The sequence below is a fragment of the Engystomops pustulosus genome, chromosome 8 (assembly GCF_040894005.1).
Source record: "Engystomops pustulosus chromosome 8, aEngPut4.maternal, whole genome shotgun sequence".
Lineage (NCBI taxonomy): Eukaryota > Metazoa > Chordata > Amphibia > Anura > Leptodactylidae > Engystomops > Engystomops pustulosus.
Window position 1 is genome coordinate 79,482,469 of NC_092418.1, and position 26,248 is coordinate 79,508,716.

The 26,248-nt window shown below is 40.8% G+C and overlaps 1 protein-coding gene across 1 annotated transcript in view; it reads left to right on the forward strand.

Moving 5' to 3' along the window:
- LOC140075450 (glucosylceramide transporter ABCA12-like) overlaps positions 1-21,179 on the forward strand; it is a 68,446-nt gene extending 47,267 nt beyond the window's left edge. The window contains exons 21-32 of the mRNA XM_072121389.1: positions 3,697-3,812; positions 3,895-4,066; positions 4,203-4,456; positions 5,534-5,747; positions 7,699-7,808; positions 7,899-8,049; positions 10,162-10,296; positions 10,424-10,527; positions 15,105-15,197; positions 17,704-17,809; positions 20,063-20,200; positions 20,684-21,179. Coding sequence (XP_071977490.1) covers positions 3,697-3,812; positions 3,895-4,066; positions 4,203-4,456; positions 5,534-5,747; positions 7,699-7,808; positions 7,899-8,049; positions 10,162-10,296; positions 10,424-10,527; positions 15,105-15,197; positions 17,704-17,809; positions 20,063-20,200; positions 20,684-20,773 — 1,683 coding nt within the window. The 3' untranslated portion in view covers positions 20,774-21,179. The remainder of the gene's footprint in view (positions 1-3,696; positions 3,813-3,894; positions 4,067-4,202; positions 4,457-5,533; positions 5,748-7,698; positions 7,809-7,898; positions 8,050-10,161; positions 10,297-10,423; positions 10,528-15,104; positions 15,198-17,703; positions 17,810-20,062; positions 20,201-20,683) is intronic.
- The last annotated feature ends 5,069 nt before the right edge of the window (positions 21,180-26,248 follow it).

The following is a 26,248-nucleotide window of genomic DNA, read 5'->3' on the forward strand; positions in this document are numbered from 1 at the left end:
ATGTATATATACACACATCTATTTTTGGCTAACACACAGGGAATGTTTTTCTACTTGCCCGCGACCATTGTAGTCACTGCACCATCAGCCTTCTGACTGACCTTGCCGTATTATTTTCATATTGTCAATGGCTTTGTGAGAGGCGCTTACAAGCCGATGACGGACAGGCTACATAAAGCATAAGTTTGTGGCCATAAGGCGTATGAGTGAGGATGAATGGCCTGTCTGGCCTGTCTAGTCTGTTCCTATAATAGGGCTATTGTAATTGTAGTACAAATTGATGATCAGGTAATGTTGCCTAAGATTAAAAAAACTATTTAAAAAAATACTAGAACATTGTAGATATTGTTGATGAATGGTTTAAAGAAGAAGGCAGATAGTTGACTTGGAGTTGACTTAACACCCAAATTGCCCAGGTCTCAATCTAATTGCACAACTATGGTATTTCCTGTAAATATCAGCACAATCCAGGAAAGATTGGCTCACAAAGTCAAAGATCTAAATGATTTACTAGAAGTGCGCTTTCATGTAAAAATCAATTTCTCAATGGATTATTAAAGGACATCTACCACCAGGATTAAAGAGTGTACACCAAGCACACTGACATACTGGTGTGTGCCGCCTCTGGTAGGATCCACTCTTTTTTGTAGCTTCTTATACCCTGCTTTTTTACAAAAAAGGGCATAAGAAGCTTAAAGAAGAGTGGATCCTGCCAGAGGCGGCACACACCAGTATGTCAGTGTGCTTGGTTTACAATCCTTCATCCTGGTGGTAGATGTCCTCCATGTTGGTTTAGTAGCACAAAGAGGGCCTACACCATAATACAATGTTTTGTGACATAATGGTGTGTTCATAAGATAATTTATATTTATATTTACAAGTTTTTTATCTATACTTTGCTATTTGTAATGTTCTATATTTTTGCCTCTGTTAACATTGATAAGCAAAATGCTTGCCCTGTACACATAATGTAATATTTGGAAAGTATGATATGAATAATTAATAGAAACCTTCTAAGTATCACAGACAGCTGGATACGTTTAGGAAAGTGATGCTGCATCCAGAGCCAAGTCAAATGTCTCCAGTCATCCAACTCTGTCTGTGCTACTGTGGCTACATTGCTTGTCTCTTACACCTCATTAACCCTAATAGGCCCAGTCAGAGCCAAAACTCCATGACTGACCTTGGAGTTGTCAGTGACAAGGTATATCACTAAGAAGATCAGCGAAGGACAGGCCTCTGTCATTTGAAGAACATGGCACACACCGGTTTTTTAGATCTTTTCAAACGATTTTTTATTTTAGTGAATATATCACATTGCAAAGCCTTCACCGTATTGTATGTGGATACAAGAGTAATTTTTCACAGATCCTGGGCAGCCTCACCTTCCCTCCACTTTACAAGCTATAATAGTCAGATCCTACTTGACAAAGGTCGAGATGACCGAAACGTCGTACTAAATAGTTATGATCTCTCTGACCTCTGGTGAGCATCTATATAGCTTCACCAGAGGGGGCAGAGGGATCTGTCTTTAACTAGGGATCATCTGTAAGTTAGGTGTCCTTAAGTAATAAGGGACCGTCTGTACAAGGCAACTTTGTATAAAGCATTTTGAAATTCCTCTATAGGTTTTTTTTTTTTTTATATTTTATTAAATTAATTTTTTAAGTGACATACATTAAATGTTTAGTATTTTTCTACAAAATATGTAAGTAATGATGTTAGGTCTTAGACACACATTAGAATACTATTTCCAGTGCAATGTAATAGCAATGCAATCCAAGCAAAGGATTATTAGAAGGCAGAGCTAAACTAAACTCAGTACAGTAAAATGTTACACCAAAAAATATGACATTATGACTAGAAGGGTATTTTAGTATTTCCTATTTTAACCTCTTAACCCCTTTTTGTGTTTTCATTTTTCACTCCTCACATTCAAAAATCCATTTTTTATTTTTCCATGTAAATAGCTGTATGAAGGGAAAATTGTATTGCAGGGAAATTGGTGAAAAAATACTTTTGATATTGTATGTTGGGGGGGGGGGGGTTGTAAACATTTTTCTAATATACTTAATTTAGAAATTCTCCATAATTTGTAAAGAAACAAACTTCAATGTTCCCCTTAATTACAATGTTACTTCGTGGTTGCTTAAGCAAATCTGTTGAAATTGAAGATGGGTCTCTCTTCTACTGTTCACACAGCTGTGAGTGAGTGTTAACCCACCCTGCTCTCTCCCTGGATGTATTATGCTATGTGCACTATATTCAAACATCAAGCCGCAAGTAAAGGGGTTAATCCTCACTTCTCAGAGCTGTTTAACCCCACACATGGAGAGCAGATGTGAGTTCATGTAGCCTGCATAGACACACAATGTACAGATCTGTATAGGAGGATATTTCCTCAATATTTCCTCAATTTTATCACACAGTGGGAGGGAGGAAGAGCTTCTGGCACAGTGTAACAGCCTGTGGAGCCAGAGCTCTGGAGGGCACAACCTCATCAGTATATTTTTCAAAGTTGATTTTAGAAGGAAGGGGGTCATGCATAAGAAATATAAGATTACCGCAGTCACAGTGCCTGAATCTGTGACCAATTTCCCTTGGTTTATCATGCCTGATTACGTTTCTATATTTCCTTAAAAAGATATTTGTCACCAAAAGGACTCTCTAGAGGTGATAGCTGCCCACTAAATGACCTTTTGGATGTTGACTTGGGTAGAAAAAATCAAAAGTACATTCATGCTTTGAATAAGGAGCTGATTCCTCCCATCTAGTAAGAACATACACAAGAGTTCCCTTGACAATATGGATATACACTCACCGGCCACTTTATTAGGTACACCTGTCCAACTGCTCGTTAACACTTAATTTCTAATCAGCCAATCACATGGCGGCAACTCAATGCATTTAGGCATGTAGACATGGTCAAGACAATCTCCTGCAGTTCAAACTGAGCATCAGTATGGGGAAGAAAGGTGATTTGAGTGCCTTTGAATGTGGCATGGTTTTGGTGCCAGAAGGGCTGGTCTGAGTATTTCAGAAACTGCTGATCTACTGGGATTTCACGCACAACCATCTCTAGGGTTTACAGAGAATGATCCGAAAAAGAAAAAACATCCAGTGAGCGGCAGTTCTGTGGGCGGAAATGCCTTGTTGATGTCAGAGGAGAATGGGCAGACTGGTTCAAGCTGATAGAAAGGCAACAGTGACTCAAAACGCCACCCGTTACAACCAAGGTAGGCAGACGAGCATCTCTGAACGCACAGTACGTCGAACTTTGAGGCAGATGGGCTACAGCAGCAGAAGACCACACCGGGTGCCACTCCTTTCAGCTAAGAACAGGAAACTGAGGCTACAATTTGCACAAGCTCATCGAAATTGGACAGTAGAAGATTGGAAAAACGTTGCCTGGTCTGATGAGTCTCGATTTCTGCTTCGACATTCGGATGGTAGGGTCAGAATTTGGCGTCAACAATATGAAAGCATGGATCCATCCTGCCTTGTATCAACGGTTCAGGCTGGTGGTGGTGGTGTCATGGTGTGGGGAATATTTTCTTATATGAAAATATGAAAATTAAAAAAATATATAAATATAGCTCCCCACTTAAAAAACCCTAAATAAACCTTTCTCTACTACAATGAAATATTTAATGTGTATATGTAAGTAACAAGCAATTCCTACTTTTACCTGTTTAGGCAATCTACTTCATCCCAGTCGCACTCTCTATAGCAATGATAGCGGCCTTCAAGCTACCTGCGTTCTATGAGTATCTGAACCTAGGAGCCGTGTCCCTACTATTTATTTTGTTTGGGTAAGTTCATTGTATTTTAGAGGTCTAGCTACATGACCCTTATCTTCACAGTTGGAGAACTACAATTTTTTTTGTCTTTTAGTTACGCTACTTTCTCATGGATGTACCTGATAGCTGGAACCTTCAAGAACCCTGGAATGGCTTTTATTTCCTATGTCTGTATCAACCTGTTCATTGGCATTAATACCATCATCTCCTCGTCTGTGGTTTATATGCTCACCCAACAAACTAGCACAAGTGACGCAAATTATGAGGTATTTATCACATATCTAAATCGACCTGTAAAGATGCATGAGTTAGTATAATGTTGTGAATTCATGCCAAATCATGCCAAAATTTGTTAAGTATTGGCAGGTCTTTACCACTCCATGTGTTATGTTGTTTTTGCAGAGCCTAAATAACACCTACAACACCCTCATAAACGTTTTTAAGATCTTCCCTCAATTCTGCTTTGGGTATGGGTTGATAACGCTGTCTCAACAACAAGCCATACAAGATCAATTACATATCTTTGGAAATTATGAAAAGGCAAATGTCTTTGGGATGGATATTCTGGGTTACATGTATGTGGCCATGGTTGTCCAAGGGACATTCTGCTTCATCGTACGACTGCTAATAAATGATGGGATCATCTACAGTGTAAAGTAAGTGTCTCTGACAAGATGTCCTAAAACTGTGAAGTTTGGCACATAAAATAAACCAGGTGTAAATGGCAGTCAAGTACGATGTCAACAACAGTAATAAGTTATTATGATGCAGTACAACTTAATTTGGGGGGAGAATGGTACATTTAAAGTTGTCACCTTTTCAATAGGAAGACTAATTGTATCAATCTATAAAATAATAGGCTGACTTATTATTGTACATATTATGGGGTCTTATCCATCAGGTAGATTGTATGTATGGATGGATGGATGGATGGATGTAGGAGAATATTTTCCAGCAAAAAAAAAAACCACACCACTTTCCATTAGTTGAATCACTTTTTTTAAGTTGCTTTGGTAGATACATATACAACAGTGCATCAATTCATTTGTATTCTTGTAATGAAGTTAGTAAGACATTTGTTATAACACAGTTCACACAGGATTAGATTGGTCCCGGTATTAAACAGTTCAAAAAAAGTCCATATGTGTTAGCAGTCCTGGGATTCCACAATAGGCAATATCTTATCATTTGGTGCTGAACTCCCATACAAAACTACAAAATGACCCAGAACAGAGATCCTTTGCTCAGTGGTATCGAGTGGCGTTGACCAGATCCTGTGACATTTTGGGAGATAGCCCCCTTCACCAGATATTGTTAGTTATTTTGAAGTTTCATTAGACATATGATGTCTAGGGGATGCTCCACCGAAATGTCACAGGATGTGGTAAAACACCACTCCATACCACCTCCAGATGAATAAAGAGCAATGTATATATGCCCCTAATCGTTTTGCAGTTTCATATGGGATTAGAGTGTCTGTGAAATCAGACCAGCACCCGGTCTGGTTTATTACAGACCTACCACACTGACGTCCTTATTTTATCAAAATAATTCACCTGACTGATGGGTTATATAGTGAATCCTTTTTAGACTTAAAAACTTTATAACAATAATTCGCCACAAAAGAAGGAATATATAACTGAGAATTAGAGAGAGAGCCTGTAATAATGGGAAGACGGCTGTTTGGATTACCTCACCGCTTGAATTGAAGTATTATTTATTTAATGCACCAGGACATTTGTGAAGAGGAATTTCTTGAAGCACTACAGTATACAAATGAAGACCCTTCAGGAGGATGAAGATGTAAAAGATGAAAGGAATCGTGTTGAATCGGGCAATGCTAATGGAGATCTTTTGCTTCTGCAAGGTCTCACAAAAAATTTCTATCAGGTCTACAAGAATAATATTGCTGTAAACAACATGACCTTGGGAATTCCACCTGGAGAGGTAAGTAGCAATTCATAAACACTGCGTACTGAATTATCAGCATATATATCTATCTAGTTATCTATCTATATACAAACATTTTGAAAAAAGGGACCATCCCTTTATCCAGACCATATTTATTGTGAAAGATTTACAGTTTCATCATATTTTATGTCTACTGCCTTCTGTGAAATGATCAGCCTTCTAGAAGACCACTTTCAATGCAATTCTGGGTATTTGTCTTTAGTTAGTAGGTAACAGCGACAATATATTCTTAATTCATCTATAAATCTACTATATATAGTGTATGTATGTATATCCACTAAAGGAATCTGCATCATTGCATTTACAATCACAAAATTTTGCACAGTCTTTTCCTTTGAAAACGTCATAGATCATATTTTGAGTAAAAATTTTCACCCTGTGCTTTCCAAAATATGCTTAGTACCGTATTTTCCGGACTATAAGGCGCACTTAAAAGCCTTGGATTTCCTTGGAAATCCAAAGTGCGCCTTATAGTCCGGTGCGCCCTATATGAGGGCAGTGGACTCTACTTACATAGGTCCCCGCTACCGGAGACAGCAGATCTCCAGCGGGAACTGCAGACCACGCGGCAAGAACAACTTCTGCCGCGTGGTCTGCAGTTCCCGCTGGAGATCTGCTGTCTCCGGTAGCGGGGACCTATGTAAGTATGCTATTCTCCACCTCCCCCTCACCTTCCCCGCGTTCCGCGTCTCTTCTCGGCGTCGCGTCCCGTCGCATCCCGTCGGGTCTCCGCTCCGCCCCCGGACCTCCGCCGTAATAATGGAATTATTACATATATAAGGCGCATCGGACTGTTGCGCCTTATATTCCGGTGCGCCTAATGGCCCGGAAAATACGGTAACCTTAGAAGCCATTTGTCTATCGGATGCTGTGGCAGTTAGCTTGGATAGAAACCAAGCAGAGCTCAGTGTGTTTTTTGCTATGGGCCATTTATATGAGCTCTGATTGGTTGTTATAGGCAACAAACAACATTCTTAGTATAAGACATCATATGTGTGAGTTAATATGATTTTAATTAAGGCACTTAGCCATTGTTATTCTAGAGGCATAAGGTCATCTCTAATACTCCAGTCACTCCCAGAGCTGCAGTGTTATATTTGCCATCATATCATCTCTGAAATTCCAGCAGCAGTCTTACATCTGACATTAGAGCAACACTGATACTCTATTCACATCCAGAACTACAATTGTCTATCTATTGTTATAATTTCTGATACTCCAGTGCCATCCAGAGCTGATTCATCTCAGATGACTGCAGCTCTGCATATGATTGGAGTATCAATCTGCTATTATATAGTCTCTGATATTCCAGTCACTTCCAGAATGTAAATCATCTATCTACTGTTACATCATCTCAGATGACTGCAACTCTGGGTGTGACTAGAGTATCAATCTGTTGTTATATCGTTTCTGATACTCCAGTCACATTCAGAGCTGCAGTCTCAGGTACTTGAATACTCTCCCACAATACCTTGCTCTAAGGGATGAGAACATGACAGTGATTGTTTGTTACAAGTTCGGTAATTCATTAATAGAAAACCAGAACAACAGCGAGAAATGACACCGGGGCAGAGAAGTTGGAGAGGAGGAGCTATCAGCACCAATGAGTAACACCTCTCCCCTTGGCAGAAGACACATTCTTTGAATAACTCTGGAATTGCTGAAGTGTGGACATATGGTGTAATACACCATGCTACACTCCACTGCAGGGCCCCTTTATAATGACCCCAATTGCTGTAGCGTTCAACCAGGAGAAACAGCCTAGCTGCAGCACCACGGCAAGGTAGTGTGAACATGGGCAGATACAGGAGCAGAGCAAATTTCTGTCTTTATTTTGTGATTGTTATTTATAGCTAAGAGCTGTTTTTAATATTTCAGGTTCAGTACTCTGGTACTACGGTTAATTAAAATATTTTTTATCTTTTAGTGTTTTGGGCTCCTTGGCGTGAACGGTGCTGGGAAGACAACAACATTCAAAATGCTGACCGGCGATATAGCACCATCATTTGGAAATATCCAAGTCAGGAATCATTTCGGGTACATATCATCTGCCAGTACTACAAATGTTTTTCATTACTGAGCAGAATAACACATTGCTTACTGACTTCTAATGTATCTGCCACACAGGAATTTGGTGAATGTTTTGGGATTCAACAAAGACTGGTCGTCTTTTGGGTACTGTCCACAGGAGGATGCGTTAGATGAATTGCTGACTGGAAAAGAACATTTATATTATTATGCCCGGGTATATGGAATTCCGGAAAGAAGGATAAAACATGTAAGCTGGTTTTATTAAAGCTTAATGCTAAATATGAGCAATACAACAGATATGAATTCCTGATCCATCTGCCTCACATGCCACAACATTCTAAGCAACCAATTCAATATTCCACGTGTGACTTTTATGCCTACCTGTCAACAAGAATTTCATTCAAGTTCCAATAGGATTAGCTATGCTGAATTTAAAAATGTATTTTGTCAGCATTCTGAATCATTTCAGTACTTTATATAAGTTTAATTCACATTACCTGGCTACTTGTCCTCAACGTGTGGTGAGTCCCGCAGTAGGGGCAGCTGCAGCTTGTGTGCCTGTAACTCCTCATGCATTCTTCCCCTAGTCTACACCATCCTTTCCCTCTCCTTCCTGCTCAATGCACATGACAGAAAGTGGGAAGGGAGCTGCATTAGAGGAGACTGACACAGGCACGCACAGGCTGCAGCTGTCCCCTCAGATGGGACTCACCACAGCCAGGGAGTAGTGATGGGAATGATGGCTCCTTTCAGTGAGCAGGATCTTTAGGCTCTGCTTACTAAAAAGAGCTTATTCTAAATATATAATAGGGAGCCTCAGTCCACCCAGTCCCCCACTCTGCACCACTTTTAACCCTATTTTATCAGGTGATGAGCATATGGGAGGAGGGGTTAAGTGAGCCCTCAGCTCACTGAAGGGAGCCAATTCCCATCATTCACACAAAAGAGCCGGCTCTTTGTTCATGAACAACACATCACTACCACGGAGTAATGTGAATTAAACTTATTTAAACTACTGCAATGATTCAGAATGCTGACAAAGGCTTTTTTAAAATTAGCATAACATATGCTATTGGAACCTGTCATCATCTGAAAAAGACATTCCTGGTGACAGGTTCACTTTAAATGTTTATTCTACTCTTAAAGTTAAAGCATTCCCGGAAAATGACTGATTTTTAAGCCATGTTTTTCTTTTTTAAAGAGAAACTATCCGTGTTACGTAAAAAGTAACATACAGTATCCTGCAATTTTTACTCTGGGTTCCAAGCATAATAATAGACTGAAACCTTGCCAATTTTCTAGGGGTTTTCCCTGCATTAGTTGTTATATCACAGGCAGGGTTACAATAGAAGAATACAGAAACCATCCAACCTGCACAGAACATACCTAGAAAACACTGCATAGAACTCAATGGGGCACATTTACTTACCCGGTCCCTGCGCGATCCCCAATCCAGACTGATGAACTCTGTCGTGATTCATGAAGATCACGCACCCAATATCCTGCATGTATGGCTTCCCCGATCAGGGCCGCCGAAGTTCACCATCTTCCTCCCGGTGTATGTAATTGCTTGGATGCGACACAAAATTTCAATGTTAAATCCTGCACGTAGTCCGAATCCGTTGGATCGTCTGTCGACCCGCCCCCCCCCCCCCCCCACGGCACGATTGCGATACAAACCCCGGTGCAATCCCTGAAGAGTCGGGAAACCCGACGAAGATGCGGCCGCAGGACCCTTAGTAAATAAGCCCCAATGAGTGGTATGTTGTAAAGCAGATGCTCAAGCTAGATGGTAGACCCTATATTTGGGGCTAGAAATAAGAATTAAAAAATTTACAATCAGAAATTAAAAACACATTAGAAAAAAGGGGAACTTTTTTTGTCTAATTTAAAAAAGTAAAAAAAAGAAATTGATGAAGATTATAAAATGGGTTCTGTAGTTCAAATATCTTCTTGCTGCATATACCCTGTTAAAGGGCCATTCACATCTGGATAATATGTGGTATATCTACAGATTATGAAGGGAATTCATTGTTGCCTTACGACACATGTATCAATGCTTTTAGACCATTTTTGGCACTTTTCTGACTTGTCCAACAAAGGGTGTGTGGCCTTCAGGAAAGAGGACGTGAACGGGCAAAAAACCCTTGGATGTAGAGCATTGTATAGCCACCATAATTGTACTGAAGCCCTTATAGGAATTTCTCAGTCTGATATCTACTGCCTCATTTGTTTCCCAGAAGGAAGACCATGCATTATCCGTTAATCTTGGTAAACTTGTATTAGAAATGGGACTGTCAAAGTAGACAAGCCTTTTTGCATTTTCATTAATATCTTTATCCTGTGTCTGATTTTACAGGTAACCAATCAGCTACTTCATAAACTACAACTTGTACAATACAAAGACAGGATCACTGCCAATTACAGCTGTGGCACTAGGCGCAAACTCTCGACCGCTCTCGCCCTCGTGGGAAGGCCTTCCATCCTCCTTCTGGTAAGTGCAACAGTATTTCACCAGTTACCGAATATTACATTACACAGTAACAACTACAGAAGACTATTATAAAGTAGTCTGCCATATACCAAGTGGTAATAATATACTTAATGATCATTGCCTCTAGGATGAACCCAGTTCAGGAATGGACCCAAAAACAAAAAGACATCTGTGGAAAATCATCTCTGAAGAAGTCAAAGAAAAATGTGCAGTGATACTGACATCTCACAGGTAAATAGTTATTCCTACATAATATTCTTGTCACAAAAATTATGCTCTACAAGAAATTGTTCCCTATGAAAATATTAATAACTGAACTAGATTTGGAATTAATTCTAATTACCTCGCAATGATTCCAGTATATGGGAAATTAGCTGTAATAACCAGACACGGACACAACACAGAGGATGGAGCTATGTTGTTCTGTGCTGTTCTAAGTCTTGAAATATCCCTTTAAGGCTGGTGATGTAGAGAAACGTTAGAGATTTATAGCTGCAGCAAAGTGGATAGGATTTAAATTCCATGCACAAGCTGAGGAAAAGAATTTGCATCTCAAAGTGACTTTCACTGAAATTTTCCAGGGGGTTTTCCAAGCCAATGCTATTAACTCCTTAATGTATAGCACATTGTCATTAAACAGATTGGCCTTTCATTTTATTAGTATGAAGTTCTGTAAAGTTGAAATGGTCAAAGGCCTCAAAAAGTGGTAAATCTAGCATTCCCAGTGAGTCCATACACCAGCTACTGGCAGGAGGCACACAATGGATAGACGGGGTGACCTTTGTTCTAGGGTAAAATGTAATGATGTAAAATACCTATGTTTGCCATCATTCTGTACAGGAAACGTTTATAAAAGTATTAACAGATGCTGTTCCTGTTTTGATACCATATGAAAGGTCAATATATGGGGCACAGTAAAAAATTTTTTAATAAAACATATTGGGGCACATTTACTAAGGGTCCGCAGACCACGTTTCCGTTGGGTTTCCCGGCAATTCCCATTTTGCGCCGCATTTAACAGGGGTTTTTGTCGCATGCGACGGATTCGGACAAACCGTGGGATTTAACTTTAAAATTGTGTCGCATATAATGCACTTACATACATCGGGAAGAAGATGGTGAACTCCGGCGGACATGATCGGGGAAGCGACACATGCAGGATATCGGGAGCATGTTGTAAGTGAATGGCGTCAGCTGTGCGTTCTCGTAGAGGATCACACCTCTGTAAGAAAATGTGCCCCATTAACTCTAAGAAACCAGCACTTTTGATGTGGATATCCAGGCACCACAGTACCGTGCTTAGGCATGGGGTACCACCCCAACAATCATCTAACCTATGGATAGAAATAAAAATCTCAAGGAAGAACTACACATGAAATTGAAAGCTGAGCACATGAAAAAAGCTTTTATTATTTTGCTGGACAGGCTCAGGGTGTGGGGCTGGGTAGGGAGGTGTTTTTCTGGGGGCCTTATCATGTGCCCGACCCTCCCTTGGGTTTAATTATATAGGATCTTTTTCCTTTTTAAATGTTTTTATTGGTCTTATTGGTTTGGTGTATATGTTATTTGTTGTCCATATTAAATAAAGATTGTTATTCTGGTATAGTACATGGTTGTTTTGCATTTCTGCTTAACCTATGGATAGGTCATTAATAGTAGAGGTGGAAAAAGATGTCATTCAAAGCTGCAGATTTTGACCTTTGCAAAGGTTGAGGAGTAGAATTTTTCTTCAGTAACTGCTTCATTTGGGTGTTTTTACAGTAAAAAACAGAAGCAAAAGTAAAAATAGTGTTTTTTTTTTCGATATGTTGAAAATTTTTTTGAGCATTGAGTTTTAATGTTCCTCCTTTGGGGTGTGTTAACATTCCTTTCATGTATATTCTCTATTCATTTTTTTCCAAACTGAAAATTGAGCATCCAATAGCCTAAAACCAAGCCAAACTTCTGAAAGAGAACTTTTCCATCTCTCTGCCATAATAATGAATGCATCCCTATCAAACAACATCTGATTTCTAGCTGTGCAGGCAGTATATACACAACACTCAGTGAATGGGGATATTTATAAAACAAGCAATGCAGCTATTTATGAAGATATATCATTGATACAGTACAATGGTGCATCAGTGGTTTTGTCTCGGATCTTAACATTATTAGTTATTGTGAGAACTGGGGATGCAGAAAAATAATACCATTTAAAAAAAAATCTATATTTCTTTGTTAATCTTTTCTATACGGTTTTGATTCTGCTGCTTCTCGCTGCTTCTTATCTCTTGATTTCCATTTTATCACCTAATAAGCCTCTCCAGAATCTGAAATTAAAGATCTGGGATTGCATAGCCGATGTCTTCTGAGAGGATATGGAAGAGTATGTACAAGTGATAATAAATCAGATGGACCCAGCGCACCAGCTCTGTTTGATTTAGTGCTGTGATTCCATCACATAATGACTGCACATGTCTTAGTTTTCGCAGTATTTTGAGCGCCATATAAGATCCCTCTTGCTCTTTACTATAATATGACATATTGAGGTGCACATGTCAAGTTTAAGAAATTGAAAAGTGCAGCAGGAAAGCATCCCTGGGCTGTGTCAATAAATTAAGATGTTTGCCTCAATTTGCTTCAACAGGTTGAAGGGCAATTTTGTGTTAGGAGGTGAGGACAATAGCGCACAAGAAAATGGCGCAAATTAGTTTTTTCACCATTTTCACTGCATTCAGATTTTTTTCCTGCTTCCCAGTACACGGCATGAAATATTAAATACCATCAATAAGAAGTGCAATTTGTTACGCAGAAAACAAGCCATCACACAGCTCTTTACGTGTAAAAATAAAAAAGTTATAGATTTTTGAAGGTGGGGAGTGAAAAATGTAAATGAAAAAAACAAAAAGGGCCTGGTTGTAAAGGGGTTAAGTGTTGCAGATCAAGACACTTCTGCCACATCTGGGGGTATATATTTTATTATTTTATTGTACCAATTTTTAGCCGTGCCACCCTTCACTTCGCTCCTCGCCCCCATGGCATGGAGGTGACATTATATGAATAATAATTGCAATGCCTGGTAGTTTACAGTGCTTTATGATTATTTTAGGTCTTGTAAACCAAAAAACTCATGTACAAGCCCTGATAAATCTAGATCGAGATCTGACATATGATCTCTAAGTACAAAACATTTTAACCCCTAAATGACTTGGCTCTTTTTCATTTTTGTGTTTCTATTTTTTGCCCCCACCTTCAAAAATCTATAAATTCCTTATATATCCATCTACAGAGCTGTATAGGGGCTTGTTTTCTGCATAACAAATTGCACTTCATTGTGACAGTGTTTAATATTCCCTGTCATGTACTGGGAAGCTGAAAAAAATAATTCCAAATGTGATGAAATTGTGCACCATTTTTGGATGTAACAGCTTTCACTGTGGTCCACATATGACATGTCTACATTATTCTTTCGGTCATTGCGATCACAGGGATAACACATTTGTATAGGTTTTATGGTGTGTTCAACATTTTCATACTTCATTTGTACAGAGTTTTGGGTGGTGTCATTTTGATTTACTTTTGATTATGTTTTCAATACTACCATTTTAAGGACTGTACAGCCTTTTGATGACTTTTTATTGAAGTTTTTATATTTTGTCAAAATGTAAAAAAACTTGGTGCAATTTTCCGTTCCGGGCTAAACACCAGAAATAACCGTAATTATATTTTTGATCAGACATTTTGGGATATATAGCGATACCTAACATGTTTATGATTTTTACTGTTTATTTCTATGTATATCCGTTTTAGGGGGAAAAAAAACTCTTTTTTGTGTACAATTTTTCCGACCCCCTAGGGTAATGTAACTCTGTTTTTCACATACTGCCATACTACAGTATATATGGGGATTTTCCACATCTTTTATTACAATCTGCAAATCGCACATTGTAATAGATGGGTTAAAACGAGACAGCCTCAGGTCTTTGTATGACCAGAGGCTCTCATAGTAACTGATTGCTGCCCCCCGAATGACCTCACAAGTGATCAAATCCAATTTGGCGTCACCAATGCGCCACCGGGATTTATCCGGCAGCTTTCTTAGGGCTGACCGCGGTGTTACCGGTGGGTGTTTGCAGTAATATGGTACAGAGAAGCCTGTGAGCCTTTTCTGTTCCTCCCCCTCCCAACATGTGCCATACTATTACGTTGGGAAGGGGTTCAACATTCGGCTTTATTATTTTCTTCCTCCTATAATGGAGCAAAGCAAAAGTAAGGAGGGCAGGAGTGGAACTATCCCCACTTGTCAGTTGCTTACGTTTATGATACTTAAAGGGAACCTGTCATCAGGAGCACTTTTTCTGGCTCCCTCATATCCGCAATAGAGAATACTGTGCACATTGCCAAAGTGTTTTTATAATAAAACTGGCTTTTTTACGATAAAAAGAAAAGTTAGATGAAAGTTACCGTTTCTCTCTGCAGAGCAGTGTCCAATAGGACAAATAGGTTCAAATAGGAGGGATATGGGTGTTTTTGTAAATTTAAAATAGACGCATAATGGAAAGGTTTCGAGGGGGCAGGCGTAAACCACTCCTCACTGGCCACTCCCATGGGACACTTTCATCTAACTTTTATTTTATCCGAAAAAGCCAGTTTTATTATAAAAAAAACCACTTTGGCAATGTGTACACTATTCTCTATGACATGGGAAAGCCAGAAAAAAGGCTCCTGATGACAGGTTCCCTTTAAATAAATTCTCTTATTAATGTAACTAACCCTAACTGTAATATCATATTGCACATAGTAATGTCCTTTCTGTTCTATGTTCCCAGCATGGAGGAGTGTGAAGCTCTGTGCACCAGGCTGGCCATCATGGTGAGAGGGAAGTTTCAATGCATTGGCTCTTTGCAGCACATAAAGAGCAGGTCAGTAACTCGTACATTTTTTATGTCACTCTATAATTTAAATTAGGAATATATACTGTACAGATATGGGAAAACATATATTGAAAAGATAATTTTTGAAATTAATGGTGTGTCTGTTAATGGTGATAAAAGATTTGATTGTTTATATGATTTATAGTACAAACTATTTTTTTTTGCCAAAAATAAACGCTATGAAACTTTTTGTAGCAAAGTAATGTCTCAGTCTGAGATATTTGCACCCACCGTGAGCAAGTAAGTGAGGGGAACTCCTCAATGCCATGCAAATATACTGCTCACTTATAATGCAAGTCTGAATCTCCATAATCCATATAATAAAGCTAGCTACAATTCATGGCAGCGCTGTGCACGGCTTTGTAGAGGTCACCGTAGCTTGAATTCATATTTTATGATTAAGTGCTGAATTTACAGTATTTCACTCACAAGGATAGCCTGGAAATTCTTCATCCTTTTACTCCTTTTTAAACTTTTCCTCTTGAATTATGCATCTGTGAAGGTCTCAAATTGAAACCAGAAGATACAAAAATCTGATCAAATGTTCAGCAAAGTTTAAGATTTCAGTAAAATTCAAAGTATTATGCTCAGTTTCTGTCAGCTAAAAATATTATTTTAAATAGTTCCAACATGCTTCCCTTTTATCAGCATTGTAAGTAATTTATAGAAGTGGTGCACTTAGTATTTAAAAGTTTTTTTTATTAATTTTGTTTTAATTACATCACATAAGGTAAAAGTGTTTTCTTGATGTTTTGAAAGCCATGTAAAGGAAACGCTGACACGCCAGTTTTCTGTCGAACTTTGCACATTCTTTTTAGTGCAAACTGCTTGCACAGGTGTCTAAAAAGTGTGTGTGTGTGGGGAGCGTTCCAGTGCTCACTCGGACTGTGCACCAGATTTAACATGCAAAGTCCAACAGAAAATGTGTCACACACCCTATGTTAAAGGTGCACCAATTCATGAAGAGTGGGCACCAGAAATCCTGAATCTGGCACCCTTTGCACATTACACAGGCAAACTGCATTTAGTTGTTAGTAAATGTGCCCCAATATGAATATTTTGTTTATATTTTCACTGCAGAATTCCTGTGTAGAAGATTTGTAGTGAAATACAGTAACTATATTGTGTATGGGATTTATTTGAATCCCAAACACATACATAGTAGTAACAGATTTTTGCTGAGGATTTATGATCCGCAGCATGTCATTTATTTTTTGTGGATCCAGGTGAGGAAACCAGCCTTTGCAATGCAAAGGACGAACTCCTCTATATATATTATCATGGCATAAAACTGCCACATGGTAAATTCCATAGCCATTCCGCATTGTATGTATATAGCATAAGGCAGTTAGGGGGAGCCTATGGCACCGGTGCCACTCACAGCCATCTCTGCACAGAGTTTGCCATCACCCCAGCACAGATTTTGCCAGACACAATGGGGGGAATATATTAAGACTGGCATTTAGAACGTCCATCTTAAAATTTACCCATTGGCACTACACCGCCCGTATCTACAAAGAGACTCCAGTCTCTTAGTAAATGTGGTGCAAACACCACCAGGTCGGAACTGGCAGAGATTTTTGCTCTACTCTCCACCAGAACAGTTTTGCGGAGACTATAGCAAATGTGGCGGGCCTGGTGTTCATGCGCGACACTCCCAAAATAGCGTGTGGGTTGTAGAAACTCAAAAATTGGCGGGGACGGGTAGATTTGCATGGTTTCTCTGACAAAAAGGTGTCAGGACGGGTAGATTTATATGGTTTCTCCACCAGAAAACTGTAAAGCCATATTATATCTGGGCCATTGAGTGAACAGCCCAGGATGTGGTGTGTTCAGTGCTATTAGAACAACTATTCCTGGGCTTCCTGGGACTGCAGGGGCAGCAAGAAGGTAAGAATAGAGCTTGTTTTATCATTGGGACTTTTATTGCTCTTATTCAAGGTGACAATGGAATTTCCCACATTGGACCCTCATTGATTTTCTGAGAAGAGCAGTCATCCTCCTATCAGAGGATGCACCAAATAATAGGAAAATACTGTCACTTTGTTCTAAGCAACCCTGTAACAACAAATGTACTGAGGAATAAAAGAATAGTGTTGGAAAAAAAAAGAATCAGACTGTGTCAGGACACCCACTTGCCAATTTATTTCTAAACTTTTAAAAATACATTTCGGTATAGCTGACATGTCCTCTTTACATGAGAATCTAATGTAATTAGTTTTGCCTGTATCACACAAATTAGTAAAATGTCTACAAGCTTGAGGCAGTAAAGCATTACACTGTTGTGAAATGTATTTCCATGTAGTGGACTCGCACAATGTGACGTTATTTGGTGACGCACTTTGTTTATTATGTGAGTTCTTGACATTTTCAGCTCACAATTAAGGACTGGATTTGTTTCCTAGATAAAGAAAGCTGCAGGCTCCTATAAGAACCACTAAATTGAGTATGCTCCATTATGGTACAATCCGCTGATCCTCTGTTTTGTTTTCAGGTTTGGAAGTGGGTTCACAGTGAAGATGCATTTGAAGGACTCCACCGTCAACATTGAGACAATAACAAGCTTTATGCACTTACATTTTCCAAACACATATTTAAAGGTACAATTTAAGCTCAAATTTTTTTTGTATATTAATCCACCTTAAAGGGAACCTACCACCACGATTCTACCGTCCGAGAAGCCGGCGTTCTGCGCTTGATATGAGGAGCTGTGTGCCGAAGATGTCAGAGTAGGAGGAGCAGAAAGGCTACTGGGGCGTGGAGTAAGGCGATGTGTAGCCTCATGTCCGGCTACTGCACGCCCCAGTAGCCGCTTTACAAAATTTACTTATAAGGGCAATAAAGTTTTCAAAAAGATAGCGGGAACATGAGGATTAGCTCTAAAAAGGGCTATCCTCATGTCCCATACATGCACCTACTACCCGTTCTACCTTTATAGGTAGAATCGTGGTGGTAGATTCCCTTTGAGCACAAACTGGGAAGTGGTATCATAAGCAATAAGCTCTAGGTATAGGTATATGTATTATCATAAACGTTCCATCGAGTGATATAACAGATAAAAAGACATGCATTTTATTTTATGATCGATGGTTAGGCTTCATGTAGAAAACCAAAGTGTGAACTGCAAGCAGGGTGAGTGTGATCTACTACTTGTTGTCCGGCTGCCTGCTCACCCCGCTGATGTGAGCACATAAATTATGCCATTTCTTTGGTCTCCAGTAAATGTATACAATATACCATGCTTACTATCTATACTTACTATCTATACAAATTTCAACCAAAGGCTACTTTCACACTGCCATGTGTTCGCCCATGAAATGAGCTTAACTCTGTAGTAGCTGTTCACAATATGGCTGGTTGGACATGGTTCTTTATGGGCACTCTCAGCCTGGATGGGTATCTTTAAGATGGAGGACGTAGTTGGCTGCTTCAGCAGCAGGTAGCTGCAGACTCCAGGTCGTGGACAGCTGCTTGGGCTTGATGTTCTCACAGAGGCCTGATGTGTCGGGGCAGCATGACACAGAATCCTCTGTTTCAGGAACTCTGCATCTCCAGAAGACCTCCTGGACTGACCTGGAACTTTACAGCCACAATGGGTTTCATAAACTCCCCTTCTGAGCTGGCAGCTCATTATCCAACCAGCTTTCTCCTTTCATTATGATATTATAACACATTCTATTGGTCAACACAATTAGTAGTACGGTGCGTGTCGGGTCCTGATGCATGGAGAGGGCTCACGGGCTGACATTACCCGCAGCTCCGTATACTGAAGTATGATATGATAAAGGATATTGTAATTTTTGTAAATGTATGGAAACAATATAAAACCTATACAAATTTGGTATCCCTGTGATCGCACCGACCCAAAGAAGTAGACATGTCATTTGGGGCACACAATGGAAGCTGGAAAATCCAATCCCACAAGAAAACGGCGCAAATAAATTTTTTCACCATTTTCACTGTATTTGGAATTTTTTTTCCCGTTTCGCCGTGCAGGACATAGAAAATTAAATACCATCACTATTTAGACCGAAATGTCTTGTTTGGATTATGAAGTGCAATTTGTTAAGCAGAAAACAAGCCATCACAGAGCTCTTTTGGAGGAAAAATAAAAAAGCTATAGATTTTTGAAGGTGGGGAGTGAAAATGGAAGTGAAAAAATTAAAAAGGGCCAGGTCGTTAAGGGGTTAATATTGCTCCACAGGCAAATGGTTATCAGCTGCATTACCATTATCCAGCACTTGAGACCCCTAGTAAGTTGATCAGGCTCCTAAAGGAATCTATAAGGCATAGAGTGGAACTTAGTTTTGTAACACCAGGTTTAACCCTTGCATGGGCAGGGGTGTTACAAATATGATTGTCACTATGCCAAACCCAATGGAGCTTTAGAAGTTGGTCCATATTGAACAGCTCTTTTAAAAAGGAGTTTTGAATAAAGAAAAAGAATAAACTGGCCTAAATTCTGTGATTGAAGAAGCACTCTCCGATTCCTCACCAATACTCTATTAGTATTGGATCACTGCAGAATTTTACTTTACATTTATTTTATTTTTAATATAATTCTGATATAATGCACCTTGTATTACATGCCTGAAAACTGTAAAAAAAATACAGCCAAAATATGAAATCCTGGTTTACATGTATCATTAAAGTTTTAGTTACAACCCCCCTAGCTCTCATCTGGCAGAGGATCATGGGAGTTATAGCCCAGCAATAGCCAGATACAGCTAGGATGTTGGACTGCTGAGTGCATTTTCCTTAGCTAGTTTCATAATGATGCTCTCCGAGCGTTTGCTGCCAAAACAAATATCCTAGTACATGAAACACTAATATGATGCAATATTTCTTCACAGGATCAACATTTCAGTATGGCCGAATACCATGTCCCTGTCTCAGCTGGAGGAGTTGCCAGTATATTTGATCTGCTTGAATCTAACAAGAGACACTTGAACATCATTCACTTTTCAGTCAGTCAAACGACCCTTGATGAGGTACATCATTTTTTTAATTATTTTTTTGCAATGCCTGGTCGGACAAGAAATGTGCCAACTATTTGACTATGAAAATCTGTCATATCTCTGTAATTTTATGTTATTAGTAATGGGGCTGTAAAAAAATAAAAAAAAAAATAGAAAAAAAATGGTGAAGTGAGTGTATTTTTTTTTTATGAAAAATCTTATGACATGACTGGAGGCGGTCACATACCAATTCTACGACTATTGGAGCCTCGTTTGTTTAGACTAAATAAATAAATTGTGGAAACATTCAACAAAGTTTCTATTAATCGAATCTCGGATGACTCACTCATCTGTAGACAATTATGTTACTTCTCACAATCTGCTTCTTCCTATATATTACAAGGTATCCTGATTGCACAATTCTCCATAGCAAAGCGCTTAAACTAATGTTTTTTTGGTAAATGATGACTTTTGTTTATATCATTTTAATAATATGTTATTGTGTTTTTTCTCCAGGTGTTTATCAACTTTGCCCAATCTCAGTCAAGTCCTGATAACTCCAGGGAAAGCAGTCAAGAGCCTCCACAATTGGTGGTGCTTAGCTAAAGTAATTCTTCCCAGACTGGGAGGCGGCCTCACCAGCGTGACAGAAGTGATTGTAGGCTTTTCTATTGGTGCTAAAAGCTTTGGTTTAGCAACATGACTGAATCCTTTAGTGCATATGTTAATGATCTACTATGTTCCAAAGACAATTTTTAAGATGAATTGAGGAATGTTTAATTTTTTTATTGCCATGGATTCCAACTAATGGTGAGAAAGAGAGAATCTGTTATCAAAAAAATTCTATTCAAAAGATCTTTAAAGTCACTTTTATATTTAAAAAACAGTAATACTTGTACATCTTGCACGTTTATACCTCAAACTTATGAGGTAGGTTTATAAGGCCAGTTATGAAACTACCTTAGACAATGTTATTGTTATTAATTCTATCAAAGGAAACCTACCAATTGATTTCATGCATTATGAAGCAAACATACCCTGAGAATGCTGTAGCTACACTGATGCAGGATCATATCTTTGTTAATCCCTGTGCTGAGTGGTTTTGCTGATAAAACAGATATAACATTATGATAATGAAGCTCTGCCACTTCTATGGCTCCTTCAGAGTTTGGTTCAGAGCTTCCCCTAGCACGTGAGTTTTTCTCTGCAGGAGAGGATGATGTAATCCCTGGCTTGTGTAAGAAGGCACAATAATCAATTTCTGCACAATCCCCCAGCTGCTGTCTATGAGTGATCCAGCTAAGATTAATTAGTCATGCTTGACCAACCTCTATTTGTAATTACAAGCTCAGTGTCTAATGTGTTGATCGAGGCAGCCAGCCTGACCCAGCTTTCCCAAGGGCCTGAATGTAATAATTGTTTTTTCAGCAAAACCACTCAGCTCAGGGATTAACCAAGATATTATACTGCATCAGTGTAGCTACAGCATTCTCAAGGTATGTTTGCTTCATAATGCATCAAATCAAGTGGTAGGTTTCATTTAAGGAATTCCAAATGTATTCAATGTCTTATGGTCACATTGTACACCATAGGGGTCGTATCTATACAGATCATATGTAGAATCTTCAGTGACCAAAGCATAGGAGTATAACATAAACACCTAAACTCCTAAATTCTGAAGATCAATAAGACAAGAGCTTTTTGCAAAGTAAAAGGAATGTACATGTTTAAATTTTTAGGATATATTAATAAAGGAAATTAAAACATTTCATATAAAAGCTATAAAATTTCCGTTACTTATCGCTTTACTTTGCGCATACTTGTAGATAAATGTGAGCAGCAACAAAGCTTTAACATAGGTGGTTATTTGCCTATTAATTTTAAAAGTGCCATTATAATTGATCTAATGCCTAAATTATTTTTAAAACAAAGTGTTTACAATAAATTTCCATTTTCTTTATGTTTTGTATTTTTGGTCACTTTTCATTCTCCTATTTTAACTATTCTGCAAGCTTTACACCAATTAGCCATTTACCGTTTTGCCTTTGCGGTGATAAGATCTAAATTATGGGAGAGAGACTCTTCCTTTTCTTCTTCTGCTATTATAAAGACAGGTTGGGCTGAGCTTGCTGGCACTAGTAGTGCAGCTAGTACCATATTGTGAGGAATTTGCAGGGAGACTTGCGACCGTTGTGTTTAGCTCTTAGTGACACACATATCCACCTCAAACACCGAAGTGGGACAATTTATTAGGGGTTTGATTTTAATTAGGCACAGTCTGCTCATTTATTTTTTTTTACATTTATTTCTTTTTATAACTCAAAGTCATCAGACACAGCACAAAATCCAGTTGTGTGCTGTCAGTGTAGGTTAGAAACTAGCCATAGCAATAGGATAGCATCATTTGGTTTAAAAAAAAAAAAAACACAAAAAAACAAAAACAAAAAAAATTTACAGTTTACACTTTAACTCTGAAAATGTTTAACCCGAGGGCTAGGGGTAGAGGACGAGGGCGTGGACGTGGGCGTCCAACTACTGCAGGGGTCAGAGGCCGTGGTCCTGGGCGGGGTGAGACACCACCTGCTGATGAGGGAGCAAGGGAACGCTGCAGAGCTACACTCCCTAGGTTCATGTCTCAAGTTACTGGGACTCGTGGTAGAGCACTGTTGAGGCCAGAACAGTGTGAACAGGTGATGTCGTGGACTGTGGACAATGCTTCTAGCCATTTGTCCACCAGTCAGTCTTCCATGCAGTCCACCCATGTCACCAAAATCAGCACTCCTCCACCTCAGCCTCCTTCCCCCCAGTCTGCCCCCTCCCAGGAAAATTTGGCATTTGAACCGGCATACTCTGAGGAACTGTTTTCTGGACCCTTCCCAGAGTCACAAACCACTTGTCCGGTTGCTGCTGAGCTATTTTCTGATGCCCAGGTTTTCCACCGGTCGCAGTCTGTGGGTGATGATGACATTATTGACGTAGTGGAAGAAGTGTGTAAAGAGGTGTCGGATGATGAGGAGACACGGTTGTCAGACAGTGCAGGAAGTCCGTGGAAGTCCGAGGGGGGAGCCGACTGAGGGATCGGAGGATGATAAGGTGACAGACCCAAGCTGGGTTGATAGGCTGGGTGAACACAGTGCTTCTGAGACGGAGGCGAGTCCTATACCAGAACAGGTTGGAAGAGGCAGTGTTGGGGCCAGACGGAGAGGCAGGGCCAGAGCTGGTGCATCAGCGCCAAATGTTTCACGTAGTCAAGCTCCCGTGGCGAAGGCTAGATTTTCAGAAGTCTGGAGATTCGTTAAAGAAACACTGGATGACCGACGGACTGTAGTGTGCAACCTGTGCCAAACCAGGATCAGCAGGGGTTTCACCACTACTAGCTTAACTACCACCAGTATGCGCAGGCATATAAATGCTAAACACCCGACTCAATGGCACTAAGCCCGTTCACCTCCGGCCGGGCACACCACTGCTCCTTCCGCTGTGTCATCTGCTAGTCAGCCCCCTGCCTAGGACCCCGGCCCAAACACCTCCCGTGCGAAAACCCTATCTTCGTCTCCACGATCCTCCACAGCATCCACCAGCGTTCAGCTCTCCATACCCTAGACGCTGGACCGCAAAAGGAAGTGTAGTGCAACCCACCCACACGCCCAAGCCCTCAACGTCCACATCTCCAAACTGCTTAGCCTGGAGATGCTGCCCTATAGGCTGGTAGAGACCGAGGCCTTTCGAAACCTCATGGCGGTGGCCGCCCCTCGGTATTCGGTCCCCAGCCGCCACTTCTTTTCCCGATGTGCCGTCCCAGCCCTGCACAAGCACTTGTCAGACAACATCATCTGTGCCCTGACCAACGCCGTTTCTGACAAGGTCCACCTAACAACGGACACGTGGACGAGTGCTGCCGGGCAGGGCCACTATATATCGCTGACGGCACATTGGGTTAACTTGGTGGAGGCTGGGACCGATTCTGACCCTGGGGCTGCTCATATACTGCCAACGCCGAGGATTGCGGGGCCTACCTCGGTCCAGGTCTCTTAGGCCTACTATGCCTCCTAATCCTCCCACCCCTCCTCCAAATCCTCCTCTGAATTACCATCCGTGGGCATGGCGCCATCAGTCGGTAGCTCTAGGCACAGCAGCAGTGCCATCGCTAAGCGACAGCAGGCGGTCCTCAAAATGCTGAGCCTAGGCGATAAAAAGCCCAAGAGCTATTACAGGGCATCACGGCGCAGACTGATCTGTGGCTGGCACCAGTGAACCTGAAGCCAGGCATGGTTGTGTGTGACAACGGCCATAGCCTGGTGGCGGCTCTGCAACTCGGCAGACTGACACATGTGCCATGCCTGGCCCATGTGTTAAATCTTATAGTTCAGCGTTTCCTCAAGACATACCCCAATCTGTCTGATTTGCTCACAAAGGTGCGCCGCATCTGTGTGCATTTCAGGAAGTCCAGCACAGATGCTGCCACTCCAACTGCCCGCTCACAGACTGTTGTGCGACGTGCCCACGAGGTGGAATTCAACATTAACCATGTTATTCAGAGTTTACCAGCAGCGCAGAGCGATTGTAGACTGCCAGATGTCAACTTCCACCAGAACTGGTAGTCAGGTCAGTCAGCTTCCTCAAGTCTACAATGAGGAGTGGACGTGGATGTCTGATATCTGTCAGGTGCTGAGTAACTTTGAGGAGTCAACACAGATGGTCAGTGGCGATGCCGCCATCATCAGCCTCACCATCCCGCTGCTTGGCCTGTTGAAAAACTCTCTGGTCAGCATGGAGTCGTAAGCTTTGTGCTCGTCACAAGAGACGGGGGAAGAAGATTCCCTTGTTGATAGCCAAAGCACCCTCAGGTCTGTTTCTCAGCGCATATCGGAGTAGGTGGAGGAGGAAGAGGAGGAGAATGTTGGCGAGACAGAAGAGGGGACCATTGTTCAGTCCTTCACTGTGTATGGGCAGAAGAAGAGGAGTTGGAGGAGTTTGCGGAGGAGGAAATGGACAGTCAGGCCAGTGAGGGGAGTGAATTCTTGCGCGTTGGTACTCTGGCACATATGGCAGATTTCATGCTAGGCTGCCTATCCCGTGACCCTCGCGTTCAAAGAATTTATTCCAGCGCCGATTACTGGGTATTCACTCTCCTGGACCCACGGTACAAGCAAAATCTTTCCACTCTCATCCCTGGAGAGGAAAGGAGTGTGAGAATGTATGAATACCAGCAGGCCCTGGTGCACAAGCTGAAACAGTATTTCCCTTCTGACAGCGCTAGCAGCAGAGGGCGTACTTCTGCGGGACAAGTAGCGAGGGAGAGTAGGCGAGCAGGCACCTTGTCCAGCACTGGCAGGGGTACGCTTTACAAGGCCTTTGCCAGTTTTATGTCACCCCAGCAAGACACTGTCACCTGTCCCCAGTCTCGGGAAAGTAGGGCTGATCTTTACAGAAAGATGGTGAGGGAGTACGTAGCTGACCATACCATCGTCCTAAATGATCACCCAGCTCCCTACAACTACTGGGTTTCAAAGCTGGACATGTGGCATGAACTGGCGCTGTACGCCTTGGAGGTTCTTGCCTGCCCTGCCGCTAGCGTGTTGTCCGAGCAGGTTTTCAGTGCAGCTGGTGGCATCATCACCGATAAGCGTACACGCCTGTCGACTGACAGCGCTGACAGGCTGACGCTTATCAAGATGAATAAAGCCTGGATTTCTCAGGATTTCCATTCTCCACCAGGTGAAAGAAGCTCAATCTGAATAATGTATGCACTCCTCCTCCTCATTGTCCTCCTTCTCCTCCTCTTTGTACACTAAAGCAGAGGAAACTGGCTATTTTTTGCCAGGGCCAACTGGCTCTAGCTATAGTACTCTATGTATTTAATTTTTCTGGAGGGCCACCTACCCGGTCCTCTGTTTTAAACAGTTTTTGGGAGTGCCACATACAGGCACTCAATCTATTTAATTTTTCTGGAGGACCACCTATCTGCTCCTCTGGTTTGAAAACTTTTTTGGACTGCCACATACAGGCACTAAATCTATTTAATTTTTCTGGGGGACCACCTACCTGCTCCTCTGGTTTGAAAACTTTTTCGGACTGCCA